Source organism: Nilaparvata lugens, chromosome 11 (assembly GCF_014356525.2).
Source record: "Nilaparvata lugens isolate BPH chromosome 11, ASM1435652v1, whole genome shotgun sequence".
Taxonomy (NCBI): Eukaryota; Metazoa; Arthropoda; class Insecta; order Hemiptera; family Delphacidae; genus Nilaparvata; species Nilaparvata lugens.
Genome location: NC_052514.1, coordinates 13,113,171 through 13,136,570, shown reverse-complemented (window position 1 = coordinate 13,136,570; position 23,400 = coordinate 13,113,171). Strand labels below are relative to the sequence as shown.

The 23,400-nt window shown below is 33.9% G+C and overlaps 1 protein-coding gene across 1 annotated transcript in view; it reads left to right on the top strand.

Moving 5' to 3' along the window:
* The first annotated feature begins 466 nt into the window (after window positions 1-466).
* LOC111056187 (fasciculation and elongation protein zeta-2) overlaps window positions 467-23,400 on the top strand; it is a 69,921-nt gene continuing 46,987 nt past the window's right edge. Inside the window, exon 1 of the mRNA XM_039437615.1 lies at window positions 467-885. Coding sequence (XP_039293549.1) covers window positions 467-885 — 419 coding nt within the window. The remainder of the gene's footprint in view (window positions 886-23,400) is intronic.

Here is a 23,400-nt window from a genome sequence, read left to right as displayed (position 1 = left end):
TGTTAATCGTGTCTTGAAAAAATATGTATAATATAAATACAGGATTTATCAGGCTGGGATGTAAGTGAAAAAATTACACAATGAATGATTTTTTATAACTATTTTTGTAACAGCGACCTCATTTATATTATCAGTTTACAAAAATAATATCGTACAAACGTCCTTCCAATAGTATTGAATAGTCCATATCGATATTATGATACTATCGAAACAAGTTGTATCGATTATATAGAAACAAAAATATCGATGTATCGAGATCGGAGTATCGATATCCAAGAATATCGATATTGAGACTTCGACTCTGCTGTCCAGCTGTGTTCGATCTTCTCTCAGTTAACAGTTTGAGTTTTTCAGTAGTGAATGAGTAGTCGGTCTGTAAAGATCTGTACTGCTCTTCTCTCTGGTTTCTCACTCTGTTTTCATGGAGCAAGTATAGAGGTTTAGTTCAGTGTTTGTTTCGACTATTATGAGGGAAATAGGAGGAAAAATGGCGGAGCTGAAATTCGAGGCACCCTTGGCGCAATTCGAGGAGACCGACGAATGGGGCGTCGCAGACTTCCACCCCCAAAACATCAAGGACGACGTCAAAGTGGTGCGCGACAAACCCCCCCAGGAAGTCCTCAACACGCCGCAGGAAGCCAACAACAACCAGGAGTCGAGCCCGGGGCCGGTGAACGACAACGCCAATGCGAAAGTGTGCGTGGTTCAGCATACAGCTGCCTCAGTCGCCGACAATTTTACGGAAACTTTTTCGGGATCTCTGGAGGATTTGGTGAATACTTTCGATGACAAGATTACGCGGTGTTTTTGCAATTACGATGAGTCGGTCGAGAAGCTGGCTCCAGTGCAGGTGCGAACCCAGGAGGAGATCATGAATGAGTGCCAGTGAGTAGCCTATTCATTTTACTATTTCATTCATTTTGTTAATGTAATCATGAATAAGTGCCAGTGAGTAGCCTATTCATTTTACTATTTCATTCATTTTTTTAATGTCATCATGAATGAGTGCCAGTGATTAGCCTAATTAATTTCACTACCTCATTCATTTTTTAATGTAATCATCAATGAGTAGTCAATTTTACAATTTCATTCACAATTTTCATGTAATCATGAATGATAGGGCCAGTGGGCTTTTAATATTTCATTCATAGTTTCAATTTAATATAATTGTTGAATGTTGATTGAACACTTCTATCATAGAGATATTGTAGAATAAAATTACATCATTATGATTGTAATTTCACAAATACCACTCAATGAATTACAAAACGCAATATTATGTTTTTTCTTAGAAATGATAATTGCTGAATAAAGAATAAACATAATTATACAGTACAGAATGATGATAATAGAACAATTTTCGATGAGTTAATATGGGATAATCGACAATGAACATGATATAATGGAATATAAACACAATAATGTTCTCACTATAACAACAAGACGTGTTTTTATTTCATTGTTCAATAATAATGTGAGCCTATTTGAAAAAATGAGGATTATCAATTTAGGGGTAAATTTGAGATTTTTCATTGAGGGAGTGAAACTAATATATTAATAACTATTTTATAATAACTTATAACTATTGTATTTTTTTCTTTAGGGCTACTTTTAATATACAAATATAAATCTGAGTACCCTTTCAAATTAATATCTAATCATTCAAAGGGGTACGAAGATTTATATTTTCATTTATAACTTATAACTATTGTCTTTTTTCTTTAGGGCTACTTTTAATATAAACATATAAATCTGAGTACCCTTTTAAATTAATATCTAATCATTCAAAGGGGTACGAAGATTTATATTTTTATTTATAACTTATAACTAATTATTATATTATATGGGTGTTGAATGAAATAACTGCGAATTGTCACAAGTAACTTGACACCACCACTTATTTATCATCACATTTTCAGGAATCAATGAATCCCAAATAAACATAATGAATCCTCCTTTTATCAGTTGTGGGAGCTGGATGAGAATGACTTCCACTAAATAGATGATTCAACCTGAAATATCATAAACATTGTCATTGTTGGTGGCTCGTTGGAGTAAGTGATAACTCGCCGGTCTAATAATCAAGAGAACCCGTGTTCGAATCTCGACCGGGGCAAAAGTTTTTGACCACAGCACAATCACATAGATACGGCCACCCCGTTTTCGGAGGAGAGGATAAACCGTCGGTCCCGACTACCTAAAAAGTAGTCGTCATGTCTCATCATCATCCCTCTCACTCATTACCCACGCACAAGCCTAAGAGCTTATGTGGGCATCACCCTCAGTACCTATTATTATTATATCATAGATGTATTGTAAAGATCATAGCAAATATAACTAATATATTGTTGTTCTCTATTGTTGATATAACATATCAACTAATAGAGAGTAGCAACTTTGTCGTCATCTGTCATAACAAGTTGACAACAGCCAATGGGAGTTGAGTGAGAGAGAATTCAACCAATTACAAGCTAACCAATGAGAGAGCAGCGATTTTGTCGTCATGGTGAGGTTCAATGAGAGCCAAAGTCTGAAAGGTTAACTCTTCTCTATCTACCCCCTTTCTTCTTCATCACTGCTTTATTAGTCAAGATTGAAAAGCTCGTTTATAGTACTTGAACAAAGTTGAAAATTGATTAATTTATTTAAAAATTAAATAGTTCAGAAATATACAGTTCAGATATAGTGGATACAGTTCAGATATATGGGAACAGTTCAGATATATACAGAAAATTGTCGATTGTGTATATAGTTCGGTCTGTGTCTGTTACGTTGGTTACTTCTGAAAATAATAATTTTTAAATTTGAGATATTCATTTTACTGATCAATTTATAGTTCCACCAAAATTATCATTGATTAGTTTATAGAATGAGCTTACATAAGTATTTCCAATCAAAACTCTTTATCAGGTTTTATAGGTGATAATGATTGAGTGTATTCAAGATAATGATAAGAAATAAGAATTTGATGTTTTGGCTCAGCTATCGACAATAACATGAATCCCACTTCTTATCTTGTAGATACTGCACCTATTCTAAGATTCACTTCTAACCGTCCAACTCCTTATAAATAACAGCAATATGCTTCCCATTCAAAATAACATTGAAATTCTGAAGTGGGTCTCAACATAGGGTATATTTCAATCAGTCTACAATAGTTTTATATCATCATAATATTGTTAGATAGTTTGAAGAAGTATTTCAAAACAATATTCTACTCATTTCGCATTCTATGCGGTTCCAAGTTATGTGAATAGAGAATTTATGATAACTAAGTACCTTTATACACGGTAAGCTATTATTTTTCAACACCTGAGAGCTTGTAACCCACATAAATTGAAATCTTTTATCATATTCCTGATAAAAAATCCTATACAATAATAATATGGTGAAGCACAGATTAAAGTTCCCCAATCACAAAAACCAACATCATTCTTCCGCGATTTGAAACTTGATAAGGTTTGAACAGGTGATTGACCAGGGGTAGAAGACTATTCTAGGGGTAGAAAAGGAAGGGAAACGACGAGAAAGGAAGTGAACACAACAGGGGTTGAGGGACTTATTGATCCCTCAAAATTGCAGCATACCACACAAACAGGGGTTTCATCCCTCCAGCGCAGTATTCTATATCACTGCTGTACTATAGAATATAATATACTGTTTATTTTATTCTGCTCATTCTATACAATATATTGATGAATTCTATGTCAAGTGAATACTCTAGTGCTACAATGTAGCGTATATGGTTTTAATCACAATAAATACATATTTTCACTGCAGAAGTGAGCTTTAAAGCATTCTAATCTTATTAGAATGATTCCAACAGAATTTCCTATTATAAGTAATGATTACCGAGAATCTGATAAAATCAGTGGTATATCAATTTTTATATCATTGCGAGACTGCTGTTTCCATTGCCAATTAATTTCAGAAATTTCGGGGCATCGAGCTTCGCTCGTTATTTATTTATTGATAAACAGAACACAATTCTTTAAAATGATCGGGGAAGGACTAACAGGCACAGCCCAAAACTGTTTCTTCCCCGAATTTTGATTTATACACCAAATTTGAACGGTTTTGGTCCGGTAGATTTTTAGTTATGCGAGTGAGTGAGTGAGTGAGTGAGGGAGTGAGTGAGTAAGTCAGTCAGTCAGTGATATAGTCCAAACGTAATAGTCCAAAAAGTATAATAGGATATAATTTTTGGCTGATGGGCTGAACAATGTTTAAAAATCGATTTCACCACCAAATAAATTAATTTGTAAATAATTCATAATACAATACTATAACTGGGGATAAATCAATATGAAATCTCATTTTATCTGGTGTACAATACCAGGGCATGTTAACATTCAGCATAAATAATATTATTAAAACGGTGAAAATAGTTGATTGCTGTACAAAATGTTATTAAATGGTGGAAAAGTTGTTTGTTTATAAAATGTAGCTGTAATTTGATGTAGAAGGCAATTTGCCTTCAATATTTCAAAATTGCTCTACACTCACTTCCATTCTATATAGGCACTGTGTAGAATATTATGACATTCTTCCCAATTGAAAATTCAGCATTTTTGAGCATCAAATTTCAAAATCATCAACATAATTTGTAAACTCTGCATAGAGAGCAAATTTAACTATTTTCTATGACGCCATTTCAAACCAGATAACATAAACAAAAGGATTGAACAACAATAAATTATTGTTTGGATTGGGATGCAATGTTCAATTGGAGGACAACCAGGTTAGAATTGAATTGGCATAGATTATCTTAATGAAATCTGAATAGATTTACAAGTTAGTCTCTAGCATACAATTGAAATACATATTGATATCGATTGATATAATGCTGATTGATATTTGATTGTCTTGATCCCTAAAAAACATGAAAAGGCTCTTCTATCCCTCCAAAAATATAATTTGATATCAATGTAAATTGTTTAAATTATAGAAAAAAATAAACTGGACTTCTCATGTGAAAGCGAGTGAAAGTGAAATAAAAATATGTGATAGACTGTTTTGGTTGAGTTGTAGTGAGAATCAAACAGTCAGCATTTGTTGAATGAGAAGCTTCAATGCCATTCATAAAGAATGCTGACAGTTATAAAGTGAATCACACTATAGTAGTGTTAGCCTATTATCAAGATAAATTACCACATCTTTCCGCTCAGCTTTTGATTTGAATAATACATGCCATGTCTCACCTCATGTAGACCAACACTATTATTTATTATAACTATATACAGACCTCTACAACTATAATGCATGTATAGTATATACTATTATTATCATTGAAGACATACAGGTCTCTATAGTGAGTTCCACGTTATAATGACAGTATTTGATTAACTTTGATGTTGCTATCCTTGTCTATAATTTGACAAGGCAGGTAGTACTATCCTTTTCTAGCTCCGCAACGATGCCAAATCTGTTTTTGACAGTGTAGAAGTATAATAAATTGAGGCATAGAAGAGGCAACGCTGTTCTTCTATCTTTATCCACTGCCATTATAACGTGGACCTCACTATAGTAAAGTTCACTTCAGACCGTCAGCATTTCTCGTAGATAACTGCAATGTTTCTTATTCAACCAATACTGAAATTTGAAGTTAATCTCTATATAATCCATTTGTATAGTATACTATACACTGTCATTATCATTATTACTAGCCTATACACATCATAATACAGGCCTACCTCTATAATACATTCATTGTATGCTATCAGAGGATATAATCTTTCACTTAATCAAATACAGTATAAATGTCATTTATCATTGTTTACAAACGTTAAAATACTTCTCCATTGAACCAATGCTTTACAGTTTAGAGTGAATCTCTGTATAGTCGTATGAGTGTCCTCTACTTTTCTTATTTTTCAATCCTCTTTGCTCTAGTATCTCTTCTTTTATCACTTCTAGTATCTCTAGTACCTTCTATCACATCCAAAATTCTCTTCTCCTTCTCTCATCTCTTCTTCTTTGCCATATCTTGGTTAACCTCCTATTCTAAAACTTCCATATTACTTCTTCATTGTGTATCTTATTTTTTGAAAAATGATTGCTATGGTTGTCAAATTAGGGTCGAAACACACGAGGCGTTTTTCAGATGAGTAAGTACGGCAGGACAGGACAGGAATGTCTCCTTTTGGCTCCTTGTCAACTGTTATTCTCTTTCACCTGCTCCTTCCACTCCTTTTACCCCTTTCACCTTTTACCCTCCCTTCTTCCCCCTCTACTTCTCCGGCTTCAAACTCAGATGTTCTTTTCCTCTAAACCTCCCACAGTTCCTCTCTTCCTTCTCTCTTCGTTTATTCTTCTTCCTCTTCTCCTTCTTAATCTCTTCTTTTTCCCGTCTCTTGTTTGAATATTCTTCAAACATATACTATACATAACTATATCCTGCAATATCATTATTCATAATTCAGTCAATCATCAATCATCCTTCCTCATTCTTCTACTCAACCTTGTACTTCATTTCTTCTTCTTCTTATACTATCTTCTATCGTACTAATTCTCTATTCTACTTCTCCATCTTCCTACAGTATTCTCCACCCTTCTTCTAACTTCATTTTTTTCCTAAACTACTTTTACAAACAGTCTTCATGCTCCATCTGTCAAACATGAATACGATTATCACGTGTTTGAATGATTCATTACGACTAGTTTGTTATCAACACTATGCATATATCAAACAGTCCAATATAAACAGTGGATACGGTGTTGCATTACAGCTAGAAGGCAATGGGCGTATTTGAATAAATCATAACACACACTTTGAACTATAATAACACAGTGATTGAGCTCTAATGTATTCCTCCAGCTTTGTTTTGTTCCAATCTGCTTTGACTTTCGTCTGATTAGTTGAACGAGCGTAGCGAATTCCCACTGATGACTAAAGATTCGATTCGTTTACAGTTTTGTAGGTTTGTTTGTATGTTCGACGATAACTTTCGATTGATTCCATCAACTTAAAATTTTCAACATATTCTTGAAACCGTTACACAGATCAAGTTGTTAGTTGGTTTGTATCTTCGACGATAACTTTCGATTGGATCATAAAATTCAAATTTTCAACACATAGGCTACTTTAAACCATCACACAGATGGTTTTCGTTGGCTAACGAAATTGAAACACTCCTTTTTTAGGATATAACAAGGATAACACCAAAAATGTGGATGAGAAAAACATTATTGTAGAGACTTGAAAGTATTCTACTTTCAACTAGCTATACTTTCCTATACAGTTTGTCAATTTTTCTAGTTGTATTTTTGCTGTGGACGATGCAAAACCTAAGAATCCTAGACTTGTGATTGGATAATGGAATAGAATGACTTGAAATTTTATGGCGTTTTTATTTGTTGACAGCGAACTTTGGTGACTACCACTTAACCACGAGATAACTATTAACTATGTGATAATGCCTTGAGCCTTGTGATAACGTGGATGATGAAATTTCACTTCTACACCAGTATGTACATGGAACTGTTCTAAAAAAATTTAAGGCTCAACTCACACTTACGCGACTCAGATCGAGAAGAGACTCGACTTTAGTCGAGAGCACGTGTTTCGAAATGGTGACACTCAGACCAGTCGATTCTAGTCTCCGCGACTGTCACCATTTGGAAACACATGCTCTCGACTAGAGTCGAGTCTCTTCTCGACCTGAGTCGCGTTAGTGTGAGTTGAGCCTTACTGTATTGGATTACTGATCAGTGCATCAAGTTGGGATGAACAATTTGAGAAAATAAGTACCTTATTCTGTTTGAGATTATCTGTTAGAAGTTTGATAGGAAATCTAAACATTACGATAGCTCTAATTCATATTCACCAAACATAACCAATCGAATCGATGGAAGGCTGTTAAGTCGCATCCATTAAGAAAGCCTGAACATCACTGATAAGCATCTTCAATCAACGTTGAACGATTCTGCATCCTCTTAGGAAGCAGCCATGTTGACAGAAAGAGATCAACAGTCAATTAATTAATCAATTTTCAACTCTGTTTCAAATGCCTTGTCAATCGAATAAGGAATTCTTGAATAGGAAGCACTCTTTACACTGTAGCTTGTCAAATGAAACAAAGTTAACCATGTAAAAGAGAATAAATAAATGTGAAATGTGACCAATGTATTATAAATTGTCAAATGAAGCAGAGTAAACCAATGTAGATGAAAGAGAGTAAATAATAAAATAATAATATCGTGTGACCTGGCTGGCTCAGGTCTGGTGTCAGAGTTTTCAGGTCGCAACTGATCAATTTCAGATCAATTATTAGAGTGAGAGTAAATACTCAGGTCCCATTGGTTGTTGTCATGATGACAAAATTGTTGAATTATCTCTCACTCAAACACCTTTCATTGGCTCCTCTCGCCTTGCTGACAAAATTGCTGCTCTCTCATTGGTTAGCTTGTGTCCTTGTGATTGGTTGGGGCATTACGACGCCCCATGATTCAGAGAGAAGTGATATTCAAAAGAAAAACAAATTTTCGCGATGTTTCCAATTTTATAATAAAAGTTGAATATCAACTACTGTACTATTGGCTGTTACCATGACTGCAAAATTTAGACTGTCTCATTGGTTGTGATTTTTGGAAAAGTCCAACGCTCACTTCTCATTTCAAGCAATTAAGTTTCAAGAATATTATTTTTGCTTCTCACTCCAAATTTTCAAGCTTCAAGAATATTATTTTTGCTTCATAAGCTTAAGCTTCATCGCTTAATTTAGTAGAATATCAACTATTTTTCTTACACATTATAGTTTGTGTAAAATAAGTTGAGACTTGGCCCTCCATCCGAAGAAATTACATGGTTGCCAATTCGTGTAAAATTGCAACTTTCTGAAATTTCCAATTCAACGTCAGAATTGGATGTAGAATATCATCCCCGATATCCTAGCAGTGCTAGAAAAGATCCAGGTTTGAAGGATTAAAAGGAAATTTCACTTTTATGATAAAATTGGAAACATCGCGAAAATTTGTTTTTCTTTCGAATATCACTTCTCTCAGAATCATGGGGCGTCGTAATGAGTAATAATTTTATATCAAATTAACAGGGAGAATGTCTCCTTTCTATTGGTGTTAGGATAGTCTTTATCAGACCTATAATTATTCTTTAATTAATGATTATGTTCGTCAATGTCGAGACATTTCAAGCAGAAAACATGAAATTTTCGACATGCTAGAAACTTTTTTGTTTCAAAAGATAAGTGGGTGGTGAAAGCGAGAAAGGAGACATTCACCCCGTTAATTTGATATAAAATCATTATACATTACGACGCCCCATGATTCTGAGAGAATTGATACTCAAAATAATTTTCGCGATGTTTCCAATGTTATAATAAAAGTAGAATTTCCTTTTGATCCTTTAAACCTGAAACTTTTCTAGCACTACTAAGGATATCGAGGATGATACTCTACATCCAATTCTGACGTTTAATCGGAAATTACAGAAAGTTGCAGTTTTACACGATTTGGCAACCCTGTAATTTCTTGGGATGGAGGGCCAAGTCTCAACTTATTTTACACAAACTATAACTGCCTGGGTTTTCGACTATAGCCAGCCTTTTTTGACGTCGAAGTTCAGGATCAAATGTGTTTATGAGATGTATTTATGCGTCCACGTGAAATTGAAAATGAATGAATGGGCATTTTTTAATAGCCTATTCTGAGATTGAAGTCTAAGAATTCTTGAATTTTCCAATAAAAGAGATAAGTTCTAGACTTGGTCTGGTGTTGAATAGAGAATAGTTGATTTGACAGATGAATAAATAATAAAAATGTCATAAGATATTATAATGGACACCATAAACATTTCTTCACCAATGATTAGATACATAAATCTTGAAAGGAATTTCGTATAAGTGCAATTCATTCTCATACTCATGAACAAAGGGAAATTTGGCACATTTACAATGGAGATGAACAGAGCTGAAAATAGCGCATATGAGAAAAATATCTGTTTGATAAGAATGTGGGAAGATATCAATAAATCATGCTCCTATCAAATTTTTGTCACTCAATTTGTGAAATTTGAGTTTTTTATAAGGAGCACGTTTTTGAGCAAGAAACGTCTCTGAATACAGCACAATTGGGAGCCGACTAAAGCAGAATTATTCAAAGTAGGCCAAATAGTAGTGCAACCAACAGTGGAGAAGTGGATTTAATTGAGCCATTCTGCCTACAGCTGAGCAAACCATCAATGAAATGACGCATCCTGCCAATATTATCAATTTGCATTTTTTATTATAACAGGAAGAACAATGTTATGACACATTGCACCGCTACAGTGAGAGTCATTACTTCTCACTCAGATTGTATTCTCTTCAAATTGTCATAATACTAGTAGTTCTGTGAACAGTAGACCTCACGCAGTATTCTCATCCACAAGTACCAGATGTCAACTGTTTTAAATGTTAACAAACTCAGTTCACGTTTGAATTTGTATTTCATTATGATATAATTCATCCAGTTCCGTGATGATCTTTCTATCTGATGAAAATTAATTTTTTAGAATTAAAAATATTATAATTTCTCCCGCATTATTTAGTTAATTTGTTTATTTTTATTCACCTATTAAATTAGTTATTTTCGAATGTGGGAATATTGATACTGATGGGCACGCATAATAATACCATGACTGCAAAAACAAAATATTGAAACCAAAGACCCTAAAGCTGCGATTAGACCAAATTTATCAAAAAAATGTTTAATAACTCAATCCTTTTAGATTATATCAGATTGAACATAACTTATCATACACATGATGAACATATGTGTTTGTCAACTTCCGTTCAATCTAATGAATCTATAAGGATTAAGTTATAACCATTTTGTTAATAGCTTTGGTGTAAACCCAGCTTAAAGATGCATACCTCTTTAATGTCTTTGATTGAAACTATAGACCTTATACAAATACAGTAATAGACTAGCTTCTCCACACATCTGTGTAATCACTTGTCAGCTGATTTATGATGAATAATTCTATAGTCTGATTTTTACTCTAATATTGGCGTATGAAAGAGGCTCCTTTTTCCTTTTATATTATCCTTGAAATGCAAAATTTCCAAAAACCTTGTATATACGTCGACGCGAAATTTAAAAAGGAACATAACTGTCAAATTTCATGAAAATCTATTACCGCGTTTCGCCGTAAATGCGCAACATATAAATATATAAACATTTAAACATTTAGAGAAATGCCAAACCGTCGACTTGAATCTTAGACCTCACTTCGTTCGGTCAATTACTTATTTATAACATAAATGCAACCTATCCAACAAATGCTGACTGTCTTGAATGAATATCATTCATTTTATTAGTAGCTAGCAGCTAGAACATCTTCTAAAATGATATCCTCTTCAAACTGTAATAATTCCTCATTTATAACATATTTTTTCTTCTCTTCTCTTCTCCTTCCCAATTTTTCTTCCTCATCCTTCTTTTCTCGTTTCTAACTATTTCACCTACCGTATTTAATAATTTGAGAACTCCGCTACTAATTAAAAAAGGTATTATTGGTCATGTTCATTCCCTTTTTTTCATTTTTTCCACCTAAGCTTCCGTTCTTTATCTTCTCTCATCACTTAAAACACTGTTTTCTTAAAATTATATACTGGCACCTAACTCTTAATTCATTATAACTTAATAAGTGAATCTTATTGTAGAGTAATCTTAGCATTGTTATGTTGGTATTTTCTTGCTCATCATGTTTTAGTGTTTGCCATAATTAATATCAAATCTGCCATCAAAAATAATTCTACTACTGAGGAAATGAATAAATATGTTTTCGCCCCACTTGGATGTAATGAGCTGGTTTTCGTGCGTTATATGGAGGCCGAAAATGATTGTTTTCTGACCAGGCCGGTAAAAGTTTTACGGCCCTAGGGCTGTAAAATAACCTTGAAGTCAGCTGATTCTGATTTGATGTGAACGTGTTTACAAAATGGTTTATGAAACGGAATCAGTTTATGCTTCTAGAATTGAATAAGTATTCTGCAATAAGATACTATCATTTTATTTGGATGAATAAAATACAGATAAGATATATATTATAAACTATTCAAATTCGATCTTCAGAGTAGGATAGAACTTCTAACCTAAACTTCCGAAGTCAACGACAAAAATCATTGTTGACATTGACATTCAGATTGGCCAAATTTGAAGTGTGCTAAAACAGCTGATCAAATAACTTATCATTATTTGTGTTTATTATTCATGAATCAAAACATTTATAATAATTATAATCTTATTGTCATTTGGAAGAATAAAAAATATAAACTCAACCTCTTACATAATTGAACATAATCTTTATGTTATTTAGACAAATCAGAATAAAAAAAAAAAAATACTTGGACAATTTCCTGATATTCAGATTACCTCAGATTTGCTAGAGCTATGACCTTCCTGTTTTGCTTTCGGAAGTGCCTAATAAATAATTATTCTCATATTATATTGTTTATTTTTCTGTGTGGCGAAAAATAACGTTCTCACCATGGGCAAAAATGTTTTCCGGCTCTCAATTTTGAAAACCGATTTCGAGCCGGAAAAGTCTCATTTTCGGCCCTAGGTGCGAAATATACTATTTCGCCCCACTTGGATGTAATGAGCTGGTTTACGTGCGTCATATGGAGGCAGAAAGTGATTGTTTTCTGGCCAGGCCGGTAAAATTTTTACGGCCCTAGGGCTGTAAAATAACCTTGAAGTCAGCTGATTCTGATTTGATGTGAACGTGTTTACAAAATAGTTTATGAAACGGAATAAGTTTATGCTTCTAGAATTGAATAAAGTATTTTGCAATAAGATACTATCATTTTATTTGGATGAATTAAATACAAATGAGATATTATAAACTATTCAAATTCAATTTTCAGAGTATAATAGAATCTAACCTCAAACCTCCTAGTACTGCGTTTATCACGGAACATAGTGGATAAACGGAATCATTTTATGCTTCTAGAATTCAATAAAGTATTCTGCAATAATATACTATCATTCTATTTGGATGAATAAAATACAGATAAGATATATATTATTATAAACTATTCAAATAATTCGATTTTCAGAGTAGGATAGAACTTCTAACCTAAACTTCCATTGACATTCAGATTGGCCAATTTCAAGTGTGCTAAAACAGCTGATCAAAAACTTTTCATTATTTGTGTTTATCATTCAATATTAAAACATTTATAATAATATCATCTTATTGTCATTTGGAAGAATAAAAAGTTTAAACTCAACCTCTTACATAATTGAACATATCTTTTAGGTTATTTAGACAAATCAGAATAAAAAATAAAAATACTTGGACAATTTCCTGATATTCAGATTACCTCAGATTTGCTAGAGCAAATCCACATAGACCTTCCACTTTTGCTTTCGGAAGTGCTTATAATAGACAATAAATTATTTTCATATATATATTGTTTATTTTTCTGTGTGGCGAAAAATAACGTTCTCACCATGGGCAAAAATGTTTTCCGGCTCTCAATCTTTTCTAGTCCTCGGCCTACTGCCTCGGACTTGAAAACCGATTTCGAGCCAGAAAAGTCTCATTTTCGGCCCTAGGTGCGAAATATACTATTTCTTGCTCATCATGTTTTAGTGTTTGCCATAATATCAATCTTGCCATCAAATATCAGATCTGCTTCCCATTCAAACAATGGTAATAGGCTAAAGTGAATCTTGAATAGAACTGCTAGCTCAAAGATTAGTCATAGAATTGAAGAACATTATCCGAAACAAACACTACTTGGAAGCAACCAACTATTATCGTATTTTAGTAGCTATGACACAAGTTTTTCAGGAATTACCGTAGTTGGATGTTGGAAATATTAGTCACAAGGTTGAAGAACGTTATCGCAAATGAACACAGCCCAAACTATTTTGAGATGCACCTTAAATTATCAGTATTCCTTTAATACTGATATTAAAATATATCAATTCTGGTATCAGCATCACTTATCGACGTTACTCATCATTTAGTTACAACGATTATACGTTGCTAGTATATTAGTAAACGTAAATTAGTAATCAGTAACGTAGAATATCAGTGTAGATATAATGTATTTTTACATTACTGATACAATATCATATATATATATCTGTAGAGATTTCAGTGAAATATTTTTGTTTTTAATATCAAAATTGAAAATTTTTAGTTTAGTCATTAGTTTTGAAGTGGAAATTGACTTTTTGAAGTGAAAGTGAAATCTTACCTTATTCTTTTTTGAAACTTTTATTTGTAAAAATTTGGGAGAAGACAGTTTTGGGCTATGCCTGTTGTCTTCTCCCAATCATATTATATTTATTATAATTATTATCTGTAATTCCAATGGAATAAATAAATGAATGAATGATTATATACTATATTACTGTTGATATATAATTTGATTACCTATTACTTTACATTACCTCTATTACTGTTGTCATATACTTTAATCATTACTTTACATTAGCCTACTGATATTACCAAGCGTAGTTATCAGCATTTTCTATAGCATCAATGATTATTCAACTCATTCAAACTAGGCTAAAAATTTGAAGTGGTTCTCACTTCCAACATAGCTGGACCCTACAAAGACCGTCGTTTGAGTAGCTGTACTTATATGATATGCTCATATTTGAGAAAGATATCTCTCCTTCAGCAAACAGCTTTCTCGTCTTATCTTATTTCTAGTATTTTTTTCTCCTAACATCTCTCTCCTCACAATGTAAATCTCACTACTTCTTCTTTCCACTTTTTTTTACTTTTCTCTTATTTTTCTCATTTTCTTAATTCTATTTATTTGATTGTCCCCCCACAATGTTCATCTCATACCTTATTCTACCACTCCCCTGTCAATATTTTTTCTCATATTTCCTCCTCCTCCTCCTCGTCCTCCTCCTCCCCCTCCTCCCCCTCCTCCTCCTACTCCTCGTCCTCCTTCTCCTCCTCCTCCTCCTCCTCCTCGTCCTCCTTCTCCTCCTCCTCATCCTCCTCCTCCTTCTTCTTCTTCTTCTTCTTCTTCTTCTTCTTCTTCTTTTTCTTCTTTCCTCCTCCTCATCCTTCTTCTCCTCTTCTTCCACCTACTCCTCCTTCTCCTCTACCGACACCTACTTCTCCTCCTCCTCCTCCTCCTCGTCCTCCTTCTCCTCCTACTCCTCCTCCTCCTCCTTCTTCTTCTTCTTCTTCTTCTTCTTCTTCTTCTTCTTCTTCTTCTCCTCCTCCTCCTCCTCCTCCTCCTCCTCTTCCTTCTCCTCCTCCTCTTCCTTCTCCTTCTCCTCTTCCTCCACCTACTCCTCCTTCTCCTCTACCGACACCTACTTCTCCTCCTCCTACTCCTCCTCCTCCTCCTTCTCCTCTTCCTCCTCATCCGCTCCTTCTCACTCTGTTCTATTTTCTCCCTCGCTTCTGTTGATTCAACTTTCTTAACCTCTACCAATGTAACTGGCCTCCTTTTCGTTTTGCAGCTTGCAGCCAGTCTCAAAAGCTACTCGAAAACTTGTTCGCTGTTTAGCAATGTTTATTCCTCTCTTTAGCCAACTGGGTTATTCTCTTCATCTCTTAACTAGTCCTCTACTACTCAACATATTTGGTATCTGCATATTTACATATCTACTTGTATTGCTAACTGATTATTTTAATCTGACAGGTTCGTTTAATCTGCATAAATAGAGAAATCTAATCTGATCTTTTCAGACAGATCTGTTATTCTCGTTATCAATACATTCCTCTCTGTCTCTTTCTCTCTCACTTTTTTTGGTAGAGTTACTGGGAAGGATATTTTTAATATTCTTTCCAAAGAATTGATATGTCCAAAGCTCCGCCAATTTATGTAGATGCATTACAATATTATCTTGTATAGTTATTCCAAATTGCTTTTTTCCATATCATTGTTCAGTTCAATAATTATTTTCTCAGTCTATGTTATGTAAATTCATCTAAAACTTTGCTGTATTGTAAGCTATTATATTAGTGTATAAGCTAGTATATACTGTAATCTACATAAATAAAGTACCCAATCAATCAATCTCTTTCTTCGTTGATCTCTGTTGCTCTCTTGAGCTCCTCATGTTCTCTCTCAGCTTCTGATTTCCTATCTCTTTTCGTCTTCCAATTCTTTGAAATTCAACAGAGATTCTTTACGATGATCAATCTGGATATATTAACATCTTGAAAACTGCTTTTGTGCAGACTTCAGTCATTTGCTTTATAGTACTGAGATTCACTTAAACTGTCAGCATTATTAAGTGGAGAAGAACTACAAGACTTAACCTATTTCAGACTTTGCGTAACTTATCTAAATTTGGGAGAGGAATATCACAAGATTACCTTATTTTTCTCTCCCTATCATTTTGATGATGTACTTATTGTATGAATCAATAAAGAATAATTATTCAAATATTTATGCATGAGACGCATCCGTTTTTTTTCATAACGATTAATGTTAGTTCAAAATAAATCTCACTCACTATATTTTATAGAGAAAAGATAGCGTACGACTTATGCTATCATCTTTCTTCTATGATATGGTCTTGTTTCCATTATCATATATATGTGTTATTCTCTGTAGCTCTCATCTCAATATTCCTCTCTCACCTTTCATTCTCTTTCTCAAGAACTTATCTGTTTGAAACTTGAATACGGAATATGAACAATTAAATAGTATCCCATTGATTTTTATATAATACAATTCATTCATATTGAAATTTGTGTGTGAGTTTGGTCTGATTCAATTTTCCCCCTGTGCCAATGCATATGTCTACTTCTCCACTATGAGTATACCCATATTAATGCATTGGCATCAATAATTCTACTATTAATTTATTGTTAATTCATTGTTGATGGAATAGGAAAGATAAATGTTATTGATAAGGAATGCAGTGGTTGTGTTTTAATGCCGCAATGTTGTTTGAAGTGAATTTAATTATACTTATATTATTATTAATATTATGATTATCACTACTATTTATTTAAATAGTGAACTAATTTAGTTGATTGTAAACTAATTTACTTTCTAATATGATATAATATAGCCAATTCTATATTTAGTCACATAACGATCTATTGTAATAATACCGAATACCGCATTGTCATAGCTTGGCTTATTATTGAGAGCCGCTTGGTCACATGACCTTGGAATTGGCTTGCCATTGATTTCCCAGTGACGCGTGTCGGATTGACTCGATTTTCACGCCAGAGTGAGAGAGAAAACGATTGAAATAAACATAGAACGCGGGGTTATGAGAGAGAAAGATAATGTGATAAAGATCGAGAAATGGTTGAACCGCAGAATTACATGAAACATTGGGAGAGCATAGGAAAGGTATGAATTACATAAGAAGATTTAGAGAATATGGTGTGAGAATTCTGAAGGGAGGAGAAGAAGGTGTTGATGAGATTAACAAAATGAAAGATGAAAGAGGAGACAAAAAGATCCACGAAAATGTGAGTGGGAACAAAAATAGAAATGAAAAGTAAATGGGTGAAAAGTAAGGCGGTGATTAAATGGAATGAACATCCATCGAAACGAATTACAAAAGTCGGACAAGAGAGACATGACTGGATGAATTCAATTCATGACTGGATGAATTTGATTTTGATCCATGACTGGATGAATTTGATTCATCATTCACGATTCACGGCTCTCCTAGTTGTCAGTCAGAATGTAACTTATTCCATAATTCACATTATGAAATGCCCCTTTGAATTTTGACAGATTAGAGCACCTACATTCTATACTGCGCTATAAACTGTGGAGACTTGAAGCAATACTACTCGGGGCCACCTGAATAATTAACTATGCGTACAAAGAAATTGAAAATATATGCAGTAGAACTTTGTGTATTCAAATTTTGTATAGAATGAATGCAAATCAATATGATAACAATTCCACACATTGGAATAATCACTCAATTGATAAAATTTTATCAATCTTAAATCTTCGACTTCGATAGAATTATCAAAATTTGGTCATATTTAAGTAAAGATGGGATGGAATGATATTTTGATGCTCACTGGACTTCACATAAATGACTTCAACGCTTTCATGGTTTGAAGTGAATTTCGTATTTAATTATTAACGAAAATCCTAATTAAATCCTCGATTACTTTTGCTACTGTATTGACAACAGGGTTAGCAACTAGATGGAAATTCGAAGAGAGCTACGATCCAAAAATTATTTGCCAGCCCGGGAATCGAACCCGGTACCTTCCAATTGCTAGTCAGAAATGCTTACCCTTACAGCAAACTGACAAATCTGTGGATAGCAGCGCTCATTTTATACGAACCCGTAGCGGCCAGTCAGTCTACAGATGGAAATACTGTATAAATGCAATTTCTAATTTATTTCCATCTGCAGGATCGATAGTGGAAGTCCTTTTGAAACAACATTATATTAACGTAGTCTTGATTATTCTGAAAGCTGTGTTGCTCTCTGGAAAAATCCAAGATTATTCTGAAATATGTGTTGCTCTCTGCAAATAGACAGGTTTTTCATTATACAGTAGCCTCCTGTCAAAGATATAGTTATTTTTGAGAAGGATTCAGATAATATAGTCTGATTTTTAATAGGTAAAAAACTGGGTAACCCAAAGGTTATTTAGTAATCTGTGTATTTGGAAAAGTCTAAACGCTTTTTAATAGGCAAAAGACGGTGAAAATCCAATTGAAGCATGAAGCAATGCACATAGAAAACAGGGAACTAGCCTACAGCGAGATACACTTCAAACTGTCAGTATTGGTTGAATGGGAAGCATAGGCGATACTTATGAGGATTGCTGACAGTTTGAAGTGAAACTCACTATAGTATAGGCTGAACTTTAAAGGTTAGGGCACCTGTTAACATTTTCAGACTCTGCTCTAACATTTTCAAAAGTGGGTCTTCGATTTTCTCTCCATCCTCTTTTTACCCAAGATAATCATTTTCTTCAATTCGTAGGTTGAATAGGAGGATATTCCTGTGATAATTCTAATTTCCCCTCTTCAAATCATTCATTTGAATGTTGTCTGATTTTTCTTCTCTTTTCCATTTCATACTTCTCAAATGCTTCATATTTCAATCTATTTCCTGTGATTAATCTAATTTTCCCCTTCAAATCATTGGTTTGGATGTTGTCTGATTTTTATCTTATTTTTATGTCATATTCACATTAATTTACTTTTGCACCAGACAAAAATGGTTGATTTTTATTTACAATTTTATGCATTATTCTCAGTTTTATATTGTTATAGTCCTTTTTATTATTTCTTATTGTAATGTATTATTATTTGCCTGTAAGGTTGAGTGGTAGAAAGGACTTTCTAGTCCTAACTCCGCCTAATAAAGAGTATTTTCATTTCATTTCATATTCCTCAAATGCTTCAAATTTCCACCTCTATGTTCCGTCGCATATTCATCCAATCTCCTTCTCCTCATTCCTTGGCTAGTTGGACTTTCATACCTTAGAAATAAAAGCAATATGGAAACTTTTAGTACTCTTTCAGTACCCTTTTTTGTTATTTGAATTAAGTAGCCCATATACGTGAAGTGATTGATACCTTTTTTTACAATTTTTTATACTTACAATTCTCCCACATTCCACTTGCCCCCTTCTTTATTTTTTTGTTTTTCTATATCACTGTCTTTGAGTTTCTTCTTCATCTCCTTTTCCTTCTTCATCTCTTATCATTTTTTTTTCCATACTTCACTCCTCCTTCTCTAATAATTCACTGACTTCTCTTTGTGTTCATTTTCCCCTGATCAATTCTATTTTCAGATCTTAAAATTTCCCAATATCCATGTTTTCCTGTCTTGGCCATCTCAATAATTATCTATTTTCATCCTCTTATTTTCTCATCACCTTCCTCCTCATCCTCTTTTCCTTGTCCCTTCACTCTTCCCTCTTCTCTTCTCATCTTTCAAGTATTATTCCTTCTCTTTTTCTTCAAACCTCCTCCCATCCTTTTTAATATGGTTGAATAATATAGTAATGACGTCCATTGAATCGAGAAAGATGCGCTCAGACTCCAGGTGATGGCTTCAGAGTAATTGAAAGGCTTCCCATACACTTTTGAATTTGGTCTTCTTCTTTTCACACCTCTATTCACGCTCTCACTCTCTTCTATGCATTCCCCATATTCTATTCCACTCTAATCCATCGATTCTCGATTCACCCTCCTTGTTGCACTCGTTCATCTTGACTTTATTCCTCTTGTGTTGAGAGTGTGAGGAGGCTCGAAGGTCTCTTATGTGGTTTGTGTACTACGAGGTAAATCATAGGAGTTGAGGATTATTCAAGAAGGGGTTATTATTTCAAAAGACGTCTGAAGTGGGTTAGGGTATTTACAAGGTTGTAGGATGTTTTTTATATTCAAAGAAGGGAGAAAAGTCAGCGTTTCTTCTATAGCTTTTGAAATAGTCTTTGAATGATAAATGTTGTGCATTGCATCCTATGTATAATGATGTATAATTACCATTATACAATAAATATACACTATTTATATACTCAATGATGTATTCATGATTACCATTCACCATAATATACTACCATCGATTCATCTAATATACCGTGGCTATTTGGAAGGTTGCGGCATGTCGTTTCCTTGTGAATAGAGCTAGAATCTTGATGAGCTGTAGAATATTGTGTGAAATTAAAATGTTGTGCAATACTTGGAGCAAAGAAGGTTTTCACTTTTTCAATTCATCTCTTGCATTCACACAACTGTAGAATCAATTATCACGAACACTGATGAACCTTTTGACATCCTATTATTTATCATGTAATAATTTCGAACTCTTAAATTTGAGAGTAAACTATTATGTGTTCTGCTGTTTTTCATTGTGGGTGAAAGACAATTTCCAATCCCAGATTGATAATAAGTATTATTTTCTATTGTACGTGTTAGATGTAGGTTACTCCATCTATCAATGATTTTTTGTGGATGTATAAAAATCATAAACTCATAATGACAAAGCTATTAGTAAGTTTTAGTGGTGCGTACAGACTTTTGTAAAACGAAAACTTGCATTTCCCTTTCAATAAGCTGATTATATCTGTATCTCTGTTTCTGTACAAACACAGATACAATAAACATAGCATCAGCTGATGAAAAGTGAAATGCGCGTGTTCATGGCGCATAAGTCTGTACGCACCTAAGTATTATTATTACAAATAATTTTATCATGCTCAAATTGATATCAAATGGATTTTTCATTACTACTCATCACTCATATTTCAAGTATGTCCATCAACAATATGAGTACAGGGTACATTATAACCCTTATGTAATACTCTGTATCCTCTTTAATCAAGCCGGTATTGATTCACAATATTTTAGTGCTTGTATAGAAACCACGTACATCATGGGTATCGTAAAAAGCCCCCAATTTGCAGGGAAACCCCCTTGTATTCTCCAATTTCAATCACTCACCCCTTTAACCTAGTTGGCAAACTGTCCCTTTACTTTGTTTTTGTGTACCGATCCAACAAAGGGCTTTCTCCTCTACTCCACTTCCTCCTTCTTCTCCTCTTCCATCTTCTTCTTCTCTTCCATCTTCTACTCCTCTTTCTCCTTCTCCTTCACCCTATTCTCCGCCTGCTCCGCCTACATATCTTCTCCCTTTTCATCATGAGTGAAAATAATAATATTTCTCCTTTGTTCTTTTTCAACTATCATACGAGACTTTCTTCTCCTATTTTCAACATCTCCTCCTTGTTCTCCTTTTCATCATGTTATGTAAAAATTATAGTTCCTCCTCCATCTCTCATGACACTTCTCTGTTCTTGTTTATCTATCAAGCTAAATTTCTTCTTCTATTTTCTCCTTCTTCTCATCCTCCTCCAAAGCTTTCTCCTTCTCATCTTCCTTCTCCTCTTCCTTCTCTTCCTCCTCTCCTATTTCTTTTCATTTTCATCATAAGTAGAGATGGATATATAATTATTGCTTCATTCCTCCTTACACTATTTTGTTTTTGTTAACCTATCAAACGAGACTTTCTTCCCCTTTTTTCATCTTCATTTCCTCCTTCTTCTCGTTCTCCACCTCTCCTCCTTCTTCTCCACCTCCTCCTTCTTCTCGTTCTCCACTTCTCCTCCTTCTCCTCCACCTCCTCCTTCCCCTAAACTTCCTCCTCCTCCTCCTCCTATTCTTCCCCCTTCACCGCCTACTCCTCTCTTTTCCCCTTTTATCATGAGTAGAACACATAGTTTTTCCTTCATATCTCCTTACACTACTTTGTTTTTGTTTACTTATCAAACGAGATTTTCATCTAATTTCATCTTCTCCCCTCCCTCTTTCTCCTCATCATATCCCTCTTCACCTTCCAATCCTCTCCATCTTCTCTTTCTCCTCTCTAACTCATCACTCTACTAATAAGCACTATCCTAGACGACACAACATACAGTAAACATAGAGCGCAGTACCCCTACCCCCGCCGAACCTGTATAGCTGCAAAATAAACCCCAGGGAAGTCCAACCCCGTACCTACACCACCCTACAGTCTCCCCCCCCGCATCTATAAACCCCCTCCGACGCCGGAGTATTGATCGTACCAGCTCGACAGAATGGCGTCGTTACCCCTCTCCCCCTTCCCCAACCACTACTAAACCCTCTTCGTTATCACTTCTGTCTTCTTTCTCTCTTGTACCTTACTTGTTATCAATATCATTTCCTCCCACTTTCTTTCTTTTCTCTCCTATTTTCTTCCCCTCTCCCTCTGTATTTGGTAGAGAGTTAGTGGGAAGGATATTTTTAATATTCTTTCCGAAGAATGGACATTGATAGAAAGCTCCGCCACTTTATGTAGATGCATAACAATATTATCTATAGTTATTCCAAATTGCTTTTTTCATATCATCTACAGTTCAATAATTATTTTCTTAGTCTATATTATGTAAATTCACCTATAATTATTTTGCTGTATTGTAAGCTATTGTATATAAATGTATAAGCCAGTATATATTGTAATCTACATAAATAAAGTACTCAATCAATCAATCAATCTATTAGCCTATTATAAATATGTTCGTCACTTTATTTCTTTTATCACCTTGTTCTCTTTAAAGATCAGTTCAATTCAAATCAAATCAAATTGGTTTTCTATTTATTATAGCACTATACAATTTTCAAAACCAAAAACACCATTCAAATACTCAATTAAACATAAACTAGCAATAAATATGTATTCCAAATTCAGATTCTCAATATACATCATTTTTCAATCTTCTGTAATTTTCACACATATTATTTTTGTAAATGGTTAATTTCACTTCACTTATATGGGCTAATATATTAAAATTAATAAAAACAATATAAAAACATCAAGTACCCTTCTATTTGAAACATGCATCCTTTTGTTCGAAATGTTTTAAAATTTGAAATGTTTTAAATGAAAGGGTACTACGTTTTTATATTGTTTTTAATAATGGGTAATCTCTTCTACTCG